This window comes from Pseudorasbora parva, chromosome 22 (assembly GCF_024679245.1).
Source record: "Pseudorasbora parva isolate DD20220531a chromosome 22, ASM2467924v1, whole genome shotgun sequence".
Lineage (NCBI taxonomy): Eukaryota > Metazoa > Chordata > Actinopteri > Cypriniformes > Gobionidae > Pseudorasbora > Pseudorasbora parva.
In genome coordinates this window covers 33,032,075-33,044,297 of record NC_090193.1, presented here as the reverse complement: position 1 = coordinate 33,044,297, position 12,223 = coordinate 33,032,075, and the positions used below count along the sequence as shown (strand labels likewise).

Genomic DNA, 12,223 nt, shown 5'->3' with positions numbered 1-12,223 from the left:
CTCCCGAGTCGAGCCAGAGCTCTCCGTTGTGTTGCGCTGCCCCACCCCGGGCATGTCTGTGGTGCCGTTGGTCCCGCTGGTACGGTCCCTGGGAGCGTGGCTACAGCTCCCTCAACCGTCCCGTTGGCTCATCCGTACCATCAGACTCGGCTACGCGATTCAGTTCGCGCGCCGGCCACCCAAGTACAAGGGCATCCTCTTCACCTCAGTGCGAAGCAGCGATGCTCAAGTCTTGCGGTCAGAGATCGAGGTCCTACTGGCGAAGGACGCGTTCGAGCCGGTTCCTCCAGCCGAGATGAAGTCAGGGTTCTACAGTCCCTACTTCATCGTGCCCAAGAAAGGGGGTGGGCTCCGGCCAATCCTGGACCTACGCTTCCTGAATCGGGCCCTGCACAAGCTCCCGTTCCGGATGTTAACGCAGAAACCGTCCCCAGGATTGGTTCGCAGCGTTCGACCTGAAGGACGCGTACTTCCATGTCTCCGTACTCCCTCGACACAGACCGTTCCTACGCTTGTGTTCGAGGGGAGGGCATACCAGTACAAAGTCCTGCCCTTCGGGCTGTCCCTGTCGCCTCGCGTTTTTACGAAGGTCGCGGAGGCAGCCATTGTTTCACTCCGAGAACGCGGCGTTCGCATTCTCAACTTTCTCGCCCAGTCTCGGGAGCAGTTGTGCGAACACGGGGACATGGTGCTCAGTCACCTCAGCCTGTTGGGCCTTCGGGTCAACCGAGAGGAGAGCAAGCTCTGTCCTACACAGAGAATCTCTTACCTCGGTATGGAGCTGGATTCGGTCAACCAGACTGCGCGCCTCACGGAGGAGCGAGTCAGGTCGGTGTTGAACTGCTTGAATATGTTCAAAGGCAGAACAGCGGTCCCACTGAAACTTTTTCAGAGGCTCCTGGGGCATATGGCATCCGTAGCCACGGTCACGCCGCTCGGATTGCTTCATATGAGACCGCTCCAACACTGGCTTCATGGCCGAGTTCCGAGGTGGGCGTGGCAGAGCGGCCAGTACCGGGTCCCAGTGACTCCTTACTGCCGCCAAACCTTCAGCCCGTGGTCCAACGCTTCGTTTCTCCGGGCCGGGTGCCCCTAGAACAAGTGTGCAGGCATGCTGTGCTGTTCACGGATGCCTCATCCACGGGTTGGGGGGCCACGTACAACGGGCATGCAGTTGTGGGTCTGTGAACGGAACCGCAATTGCATTGGCATATCAATTGCCTCGAGTTGCTAGCAGTACACTTGGCACTGCGCCGCCTCAAGGGGCCGCTACGTGGCAAGCATGTACTGGTCCGTACGGACAGCATGGTGGCCGTTGCGTACATCAACCGTCAGGGTGGTCTACGCTCCCGTCGCCTGTTCCAACTCGCCCGCCACCTGCTCCTGTGGAGTCAGAAGCATCTGAGGTCGCTTCGGGCCATGCATGTCCCTGGTGCGCTGAACCAGACAGCCGACGAGCTCTCTCGGCAGCCAGCACCTCCGGGAGAATGGCGACTCCACCCCCAGGCGGTCCAGCTGATATGGGACCAGTTCGGAGCCACACAGGTAGACCTGTTTGCCTCTCCGGACTCGACCCATTGCCAGTGGTACTATTCCCTGACCGGGGGTACCCTCGGCACAGATGCACTGGCGCACAGCTGGCCCCGGGACCTACGCAAGTATGCGTTTCCCCCAGTGAGCCTTCTTGCACAGACTCTGTGCAAAGTCAGGGAGGACGAGGAGCAGGTCTTGCTAGTTGCGCCGTACTGGCCCAAACGGACCTGGTTCCCAGAACTTACTCTCCTCGCGACAGCCCCTCCTTGGCCCATTCCCCTGAGGAAGGACCTTCTTTCTCAGGGACGGGGCACTCTATGGCACCCGCGTCCAGACCTCTGGAATCTTCATGTCTGGTCCCTGGACGGGACGCGGAGGTTCTAGATGGACTACCACAAGCAGTCGTAGATACCATCTCTTCAGCTAGAGCCCCCTCTACGAGGCGCCTCTATGTACTGAAGTGGAACCTGTTCGTTGAGTGGTGCTCTTCCCGCCGGGAAGACCCCCGAGGGTGTTCGATTGGTGTTGTGCTTTCCTTCCTGCAAGACGGGTTGGAGCGAAGGCTGTCTCCCTCCACCCTCAAAGTGTACGTCGCCGCAATAGCGGCGTATCACGACGCAGTCGAAGGTAAGTCCGTGGGAAAGCACGACCTAATCGTCAGGTTCCTCAGAGGTGCGAGGAGACTAAATCCTCCTCGTCCATCCTCGATACCCTCTTGGGACCTGGCTCTAGTGCTCAGAGCACTTCAGAGCCCTCCCTTCGAGCCTTTGGAGTCCATTGAGATTAAAATCCTGTCAATGAAGACAGTGCTCTTGACTGCTTTGGCCTCGATCAAGAGGGTAGGGGACCTGCACGCACTTTCGGTCAGCGAATCGTGCCTAGAGTTCGGGCCTGGTAACTCTCACGTTGTCCTGAGACCCAGGCCCGGATACGTGCCCAAGGTTCCTACCACTCCCTTCCGGGACCAGGTGGTGAACCTGCAAGCGCTGCCTTCGGAGGAGGCAGACCCAGCCCTGGCTTTGTTGTGTCCGGTCCGCGCTCTTCGCGCTTACATTGACCGGACCCAAAGCTTCGGACCTCAGAGCAACTCTTCGTCTGTTACGGAGGCCAGCAGAAGGGAAAGGCTGTCTCCAAGCAGAGGTTAGCCCACTGGATAGTGGATGCTATAGTCTTGGCTTACCAGTCCCAAGACGTGCCTTGCCCGTTCGGTGTAAGAGCACACTCCACTAGGAGTGTTGCTTCTTCCTGGGCGCTGGCTCAAGGCGCCTCGCTGACAGACATTTGTAGAGCTGCGGGCTGGGCGACACCTAACACGTTTGCTAGGTTTTATAGCTTACGTGTAGAGCCGGTATCTTCCCGGATACGTGCGTTTATTGTCTCCAGTTGTGTTCCCCGGGAAACCGGCTAACCCTGTCGAGCTCCTCCGTCACCCCATGCGGTGTCAGACGTTGCGGACCGTCTGACGCTAGGCCTGCACCCGTATGCTTGTGGAACGTGGTTGTAGGCTGGGTTCCATATGTAGCGGTTCCCTCACGGCAACCCCATGTGTGTATTCGTCCACGGTATCAGCTACCCTTCGGGCTAGCTCCGTGTCTTTCCCTCGACAGAGCCCGCTCTGTCATCTCTGGGCGTGTTCTTTCCCCCCTACAATTAGGTTGGAACCACCCCAGAGACTGCCATATGTTGCACTACCCTGCCAGGTTAGTCCTTATGTGTATTCCGCCACCACCCCTTCCCTGAAGGACGTGGCCCCGCAGCGTACCTCTTCCGAGAGGGCACGCTTCCCAGCGGTCTATGGTCACTCTAAGTGGGTCTTGCAGAAACAGCAGTGACTGACCTCCCTGCTTGGAGCCCTGACTTCCGTACCATACTAGACGGTCCAGTGCGCTCAAGCAGGACGCTGGAAGGGCCAGCATCCTGGCGTTTTCCAAAGGGATCCCAATTCGTCGGTTCAGTTCTGACGTACGTTGAACGTGACCGACTGAAAGGGAACGTCTCGGTTACGTATGTAACCCTCGTTCCCTGAAGGAGGGAACGGAGACGTACGTCCCGTCGCCAGGAGCTGTGCTTCAGCTAGGAGCCCAGTCACGTATTCGGCTCCTCAGTTGAAAAAAGCATTTGATCTACCATTCCACTTCCTATTTATACCCGCGGTGCGGGGCGGAGCGTGGAATGTGTGGATCACATGCCAATCTCCGATTGGCTCGTTTTTACACACTCGATGTGGATAGGTCTCTGAGGGCAGATCCCAATTCGTCGGTTCAGTTCTGACATGCGTCTCCGTTCCCTCCTTCAGGGAACGAGGGTTACATACGTAACCGAGACGTTTCTCTAACACCCTCAGTGTTCTATCTGTTGCATGCCAGAAAAAGCAACACTTTGCCTTACAAGAGCATTTTTACATTATCTTTTTAAAATGTTAAAACACCTTCCTGGATATTTACAAAACAAACAAACAAATCTGCCTTTTAATGCTTTGTATAATGAAAGAAAATGAAAGCATATCCTGCAAGTAACTGGGATTGTTTCTAAGATTCCTGCTGTAATACAGAGCAGGGGAACATTAGATTTAAGTTATTTAACAGATATTAGATAGTCTAGCAGAGCTATTGCATGATCAGATAGCTAACAAACATTATAACATTATATACATAACATAAATTATTATTATTATTAACACACAAAGCAAAGCACAGGCTACTTAAGAATCTTTTCTTAAAGTTCATGACAAAACTCAAAATGATGGAAGCACCAAAAACCTAAAAACTGGGGGGTTTAAAGTGTTATTTTGCAAACAGGTCAAGCATGGGTCACTGTTTTGCAAGTCTGACTCAAGTTTAAAATCATTTTCTAGTCATGAGTAATGTCTCAGATGATCAGACTCACAACAAACACAGCCCCAAAAAAACTACAAAATCAGGTTAACAGTGACTAGAATGCAACATCAACCTCATAAACCTTTTAACTGTCTTTGACAATTATTCTATCTTGACTTTTATTTTAAGCTTGTATTCACATATTAACCGTCATCAACACACACACACAACAGTTGTGGTAAAAGGAAGCTCATGCATGCTTGCTTGATGTGTGAGAATCAATGAAATTCGTTCTCGTGTGTTATGCAGCACGTATGAGCTTCCGCAAGAACCAATGAGGTTTGTTCTCGTGCATCAAGAGAGTACAGTTAAGCTTCTGCCTAAATTCAGTCTTCATCATATAAAGCAACTGTATCTCAGAAAATTTGGACTAAACCACTCAATTCATTTTATGATCTCTTTATGAACTTTTTGAAGTGTAAAAGAGGTAGTTCCATAGTCCATTGAGGGACAGAAGTCCTCTTTTTTGGGTCATGATGGATAACTTTCAGGCAGGTGCTAAATGGCTTTCTATTGGACTACAATAGTCGCTTTTTAACTCCTTCATTAACAAAAAAAGGGTTTTACATTTTACGTGCATGTGTTCCACAGGCGCAAACATAAAATAAAGAAAATAACCCTTAACAAGTGCTTGAAAAACAGATTGCATCTGAGCCTCAGTGCATTGATTTTTACATGGTTTACATGGACCATAGAGTTAATGTTTTATGAGTGCTGTACATTCAGTGCCATTGTTACTCTCTATAATAGTTGAAATCCTAACAAACATAAATACATGACACTAAATATACAAGTGACTTATGACCCAGACTGTGGTCACTCAAACCATTTTACAACAAGTCTAAATGTAAAACAATAACATGCCAAAAGAGAGAGTGTGACCAGACAGAAGGAGGGAAAAAACACATATGGAAAGCAATGACGGATGAGAAATGCATTCCACCAGCCAATTCTTTAAAACCACAAGCAATGTCTTGTGCTAAAGTGAAACAATTTCTCTGGGATTTAACCATATAGGGTCTTAAAAATTAAGATACCAAAAATTAAGTTAGTTAAGAACCAGAATTTATAAGGATATTATGAGATCTGTAATACAAACTTGAGGCAAAAAACACAAGTCTTCCAATTTTTAACTGTCACCAATGGCATAGACCAATTTCTGTGTAAAACTTTAAAAATGATGCTGCCGTCTTTCATTTTTACACCCCTGTAAATGGGTCCCCCCCCACACACACACACACACATACACACAATATAGTGGATTACTTACTAAATATACATCTGTAACTAATATTTTGCCTCTTATTACCATTTATGTTTGTCTTTCTAAAGAAAAAAACAAGAATATCGGTCTGCAAAAGGTTCAAAATCATACAGAATATGCAACCGTTTTTGAATATGGGCTGAAAAAGCTGAAATGCACCAACCTCGTGTGGGCAGCTCTCACAGGGCTGAAAATGGCAAAGGCCTCTGGAAAGTTGCTCTGGTCCCGACTTGCAACAGTCCTCCACCCCATCATCTATTGCTGTGTTTACTGTATCCATCGGAAACGCACAAAGTGCCGAATCAGGTTCAGGAACACCTGAGTCATCGGTTACAGCGAACACACCATATAAGATATCATCCTCTTCTTCAGCACCCAGCTCGTCGGCGAGCTCCCGTCCAGCCTTCCCAAAGTGGGCCGCTTGAACCACATTGTAGACCACGTCTTTGAAAGGTTCGCTGACGTTGCTTCTCTTTCGCCGCTTGGGTTCAAAGCGACATTCTAAAACAATTTCACGGTACCGTCGCATCTCCCACTCGTGGCGTGGTAGGCGGCCTAGTCTCGTCTGAAAGGGCGAAGAGTCCAAGTCGGTTCTCTCTCGTTGGACAGACAAGAAGTAGACGAAGTCCTGCGTGTAGAAGCTGTACATGTACTCAATGCTGTACGTCTGCCGTAGAGAAGGCAAAACAGTCAACCCTCTGACATCGGTGTAAAAACCATCCTCGGTTGCAACCGGTCGGCGTACGGAAATGGACATGCGTCCGTATTTTTGAGTCACGCTGCTGTTCACCGTTGCCGCAACAAAGAAGTACACCGTTTGACCCTCTTCCACCATCGAGACTTTAGTTCCCAAAGGACTGGCGATGCAATCCGGACAGAACTGTGGAGAGTTGAACTTCTTCCGGAATAAACACTTTGAAGGCCCAGGAGGTTTTCCATTTTCATGGAGTTGATGGAAATAGCAAACTCCATACTGGGAACTTCCACACGAGTACAAGTACATCAGGAAAGTGTCTAGAAGCAGCACCTCATTGTCTGTGTCTTCATGGAAGGGATCTCTTGGGATATCACACAAATCGCATATCTCACACTCCGGGCTGGCCACAGGTCCTGTACGGAGTTCCCACAGTTTCCCTAGAGTGATGTTCACAGCCTCAATGACGTTCTGAGAGGCCACATAGATCTCTTGGAAAAGGGCATTGGTAACTATGTTCTGGATGGGATTGCGGGTCTGAAAGTAAGTCATGGGGTACTGCACAGAGAAGTCCACAGCAGTGGGGGCCGTTGGGGGACAAGTGTCTAATGCAGTAGACATTACAGCCTGTATCCAGACACATGTCACCAGATGAGTGGCCCAATGGACCATGTCCACTACAGGGTGAAAAAAATGTCTGTAGTGTGTTTCGGTTACCTCTGGCAGGCATCTGTCAATGAACACATCCTGAGAACAGGAAGCCCTGAGAAAAGAACAATTGCAAAAGAAGCTTCATTTAAAATGGTTAATCAATAGCTTTGACAACAAATGACAATTCTGTCATCATTTAGTCATCTCCATATCTTGTAAAAAAAAAAAAACAAAAAAAAAAACAATAGCCTAACTTTATATTGGCAAGTAATTACTAAGAAATCCTACTATCATGAATAAAGGATTCAGATTAAAAAATTATAGTTAGATTACATAAACAATGTCTTAATGTAATGGAGGGAAACAATTTCAATGACCGTTAATAATTTTGCCATCAGTAAGTCTATAAATACTAAGAGAGGTTTTGAGCATTCATGTCTGTCTGTGCCATCAGATTTAAGTCATGTCTCTGCAAGATACAAAATCATTAAATGTAAATAAAAATGTTACACAATTCTGAGATAACAGACTGTTCTGTGTAATATTTCTTGGTTCTCCTCTGAGTTATTTATTAACAGAACTCATCACCATGTTCTGCACTGAGGGCCTCTCTAATTGACATTCTTGTCACAACCTAGACGTGCTTTTTTTGAGCAAAAGTTGCAAATGGACTGTTGTGCTTTTCATTCAAGCACCTTTTAAAGTAACAAATGAAGTAATTACTTTTCAAAATCGTGCCACAGCATTTGCACTGGAGCACTGAATGCACTACATGTATAGAATTTATGGAAACAATGGAAAGTAGTATGGGTTTTATTTAAAACTGATCTCAACCGGTGTGTAGTGACCCAAAAATAACTCACGCGTCTCTTTTGATTGAAAAGGAATACTTAATGCAAATAATCACCATATAATAATGCATAGTAAGGGCAAAAACATTTTTGATATAGGCTTATCAACTCTGCAGTCAAGCCAAGTAACTTACTCTACTATGTTACATTATCTTAAATATTGGATATATTACTGACTATTATATTAAGTATTGCATACTTACTGACAACTCTCTAAAAAATGAGTGCACTATGTGCAATGTACTAGTCTCAGATAGTCTCAGTTATTCTGAATTATTTATTTTTGTATTTGCATTGACCAAAACATAAATCTCACAGGGTCCCAAAGCTTGTAGAATGATTATCTTAAATGCAGACTGCTTATTCAAAGTGAATGACGCTATAATTGGGAGTTATTAAAGCGTTTAATAACAAATAAACAAAACGTATAGTGATGCACTGTATCTATTCCCATTTATAAAGTCTAATCATTATTAGTGGCAATTGACAAATTAAAGACCCTATGGTCGAATATTTACAATTATGTTTTACAAGAGAAAAAATGTAATCTTGTAAACACCTAATTTATTTATTAAATAATATTAAAATCAAGTTTTGGATAAAATAATAATAAGAACACACTCACCTGTTAGCTGTTAGTGATATCCCGGTGAATAACAGTTCAATAAATGCATTTCCAACTCTAATGCTCTAAACATGTAGACACTTCCACGAATGAAAACAATGAAAGCAAGGAAACAACTTCCCAAAATAATAACTCAATATAATAACTTTCGTTTATACATAAAACCAGTTAATAAGAATCGTTAGAAACACATGATTAGAGAGCCGTCTTTGGTGTTTTAGGGAACGGACTGAAGCTGATAGGCCACGCCTACCAGCATACGGAATGACCGCTACTATGGTGACGGCCTTTGTCACGTAATCTTATTAATATTCATTTCCGTCCTAAGCTTCGCCATAGTAGGATTCAATATTACCCATTTGATGAATACTCTAAACGTGTATGCCAGACAGGAGTCAACATTTATGAACAGCTCGAAAACATATTGTAGCTATAATGTGGATTAATTTCTCATGTTGTGGTTGAATTGAAATTGAAATGCATCTACATTTGTTTGTGAAATGTAGGCCTACTTAATAATAGGCTTATAATAATAATAATAATAATAATAATAATAATAATAATAATAATAATAATAATAATAATAATAATTTGTATTTATAAAGCAAAATCTCAAAGTGTTTAAAAGGGAGGAAAAGAACAAAATAAAGGAGTTAGAGCAATTAAGAATTAAGTTAAAAACAACACAAAAATGTAAACACAAAGCAATTTAAACATTGAAAGACTTTCTAAACATGTATGTTTTAAGACCCGTTTTAAAGGGGGCGGTGAAATGCTGTTTCATGCATACTGATCTTTTTACACTGTTAAAGACTTGGAATCCCATACTAAACATGGACAAAGTTTCAAAAGTTAAGGTGGACGTTTGATGGGAGTATTTCTTTGTCAAAAATACTACTTCCGGTTAGTCATAAGTTTCGGCAAGTTTTTTGAGATCATGCGTCCCCTTTGACGTTAACGGGGGCGGAATTTCCTTGTATGGGCCTTACGGACAATTCTACCGGAAGCGCGTGAGAGAGAGCGAGGGAGAGAGCGAAAGCAACAGGCTACGCCCATCAAAGCGCTGGCTTGTAGGATGCTAAACAGGTGATGTGCACATAACAATGTCACCAAAAAAGTGCGTTTTTGGTTGCCAGACCAAGACAGTCCTGCACAGATTCCCCAAAACCCCGCGTTAAGGCAACAGTGGATGTAATTTGCTTTTCCGGATCAGCAACTGAGTTGCGCGAATGTTTATATCTGTTCGCTGCATTTCGGTGCCGACTGTTTCATAAACAAGGCCCAGCTCGACACAGGATTTTCCGATCGCCTAATGCTGAAGGATGGAGCAGTCCCAACGATAAAGGTCCCAACGTTAGAACCGCGGGCGGTGAGTGAGACTGCTTCAAATGTCTGTGTCTTTGCCTATGCTCATCAAGTAGCCCAAACATGATCACGTATAGCTAATTGATCAATGGAGCATGCGATGTGTAGTGCGTGTACATTTGTTTAGCTGGCCACTATATGTGTAACTTTATGTTTGTGTATTGTAAAAGCACTCCAAACAACAATACACAAAGAGTGGGGAAATATGTTGAACTAAATAAGCGCGCTTCTTCATTCAAATGCGCTACTATTCCGTGTCTTTCTATGTAAACACTAACTAATCCTGCTGTGCAAAACCGGTCCGCTTACTGTCTACACAAACCATGCGTAAACACACAAACACACGTGCACAACTGCACTTCCCACATGTACACCTTCAAAGACAAAAATACGACGATATAATTCAAGTATAAATATGTAAATAACACAAGCCGCTAAGCATATTATATAGTTAGTGTATAACTTGTACCACATAGAGACGTCCTGCTCTAGTCGTTTTTGCTGCTGCTCCTGTTCAACTGCAGCCTCTGGGTCTGATTCCGGATCATAGATGTATGGCTGTATCTGATTAAAAGCCATATTTTTATTTTGAATAAAGTTTTTTTCCCGCTGTTAGGGATGACGCACTCGACTCAACACAATAGCAGCGCGCTGCTGCACACGTCATTATTTAGCTCCGCTCACACGACACGCCCCCACCCGCTCGGCTTTTTTCGGAAAGACTCGGAACAGCGCATCTTTCTTATATAATTATAAAAAAAATAAAGACTTTTCGGAGATATGCAGGATGCAATGCTACTCTATAGGTACTCAAGATTGACATGACACTGACTGAAACTGAGTGTTTCACCCCCCCTTTAATAGCATCCGTTGTTAGTGGAGCCCTCAGATTTTCAGGGAGGGCATTCCACAGGCGTGGAGTAGCGGCATAGAAGGCTCTGTCCAGTGGTGCAGGTTTTGTAACGGATTCACAGAGGCAGGATTCAATTGCAAGTAACTCAGTTTATTGACAGAAGTGTCACAGAAGCCAAAACTCAGAACACAGAAGAAGTCCGGATAAGACGGAGCAGTGAGAGAGACTCTGTTGGCGACACGGGCAGGCTGTGAGCAGCAGTGACTCGGGAGCGCGGTTGAGGTAATCCGGGAAGGGATCCAGCGTTTCACAGAAGGGGGAAACGACAACCAACACGGAGACACAAGGGGAACATCCAACAACGCTCTGACAAAGACAAGAGAGAAACAGAGAGACTAAATAGGGTGAAAGTGATGAGTTGCAGCTGGTGCAGGTGATCAGCCACAGGTGCGTGATGAGCCAATCCCAGGCTCCGCCCTCACCAACATTCAACACGCACCCAAGAGTGAGAGAGAGCGAGGGAGAGAGCGAAAGCAACAGGCTACGCCCATCAAAGCGCTGGCTTGTAGGATGCTAAACAGGTGATGTGCACATAACAATGTCACCAAAAAAGTGCGTTTTTGGTTGCCAGACCAAGACAGTCCTGCACAGATTCCCCAAAACCCCGCGTTAAGGCAACAGTGGATGTAATTTGCTTTTCCGGATCAGCAACTGAGTTGCGCGAATGTTTATATCTGTTCGCTGCATTTCGGTGCCGACTGTTTCATAAACAAGGCCCAGCTCGACACAGGATTTTCCGATCGCCTAATGCTGAAGGATGGAGCAGTCCCAACGATAAAGGTCCCAACGTTAGAACCGCGGGCGGTGAGTGAGACTGCTTCAAATGTCTGTGTCTTTGCCTATGCTCATCAAGTAGCCCAAACATGATCACGTATAGCTAATTGATCAATGGAGCATGCGATGTGTAGTGCGTGTACATTTGTTTAGCTGGCCACTATATGTGTAACTTTATGTTTGTGTATTGTAAAAGCACTCCAAACAACAATACACAAAGAGTGGGGAAATATGTTGAACTAAATAAGCGCGCTTCTTCATTCAAATGCGCTACTATTCCGTGTCTTTCTATGTAAACACTAACTAATCCTGCTGTGCAAAACCGGTCCGCTTACTGTCTACACAAACCATGCGTAAACACACAAACACACGTGCACAACTGCACTTCCCACATGTACACCTTCAAAGACAAAAATACGACGATATAATTCAAGTATAAATATGTAAATAACACAAGCCGCTAAGCATATTATATAGTTAGTGTATAACTTGTACCACATAGAGACGTCCTGCTCTAGTCGTTTTTGCTGCTGCTCCTGTTCAACTGCAGCCTCTGGGTCTGATTCCGGATCATAGATGTATGGCTGTATCTGATTAAAAGCCATATTTTTATTTTGAATAAAGTTTTTTTCCCGCTGTTAGGGATGACGCACTCGACTCAACACAATAGCAGCGCG

The 12,223-nt window shown here is 45.6% G+C and overlaps 1 protein-coding gene across 3 annotated transcripts in view; it reads right to left on the bottom strand.

Annotated features, from left to right (window-relative positions):
* mst1rb (macrophage stimulating 1 receptor b) overlaps positions 1-8,707 on the bottom strand; it is a 29,605-nt gene extending 20,898 nt beyond the window's left edge. For all 3 annotated transcript variants that reach the window (XM_067431624.1, XM_067431625.1, XM_067431626.1), the window contains exons 1-2: positions 8,495-8,707; positions 5,837-7,130 (exon numbers count right to left, since the gene is read on the bottom strand). In XM_067431624.1, coding sequence (XP_067287725.1) covers positions 5,837-7,039 — 1,203 coding nt within the window. In that variant the 5' untranslated portion in view covers positions 7,040-7,130; positions 8,495-8,707. The remainder of the gene's footprint in view (positions 1-5,836; positions 7,131-8,494) is intronic.
* Between the last annotated feature and the right edge of the window lie 3,516 nt (positions 8,708-12,223).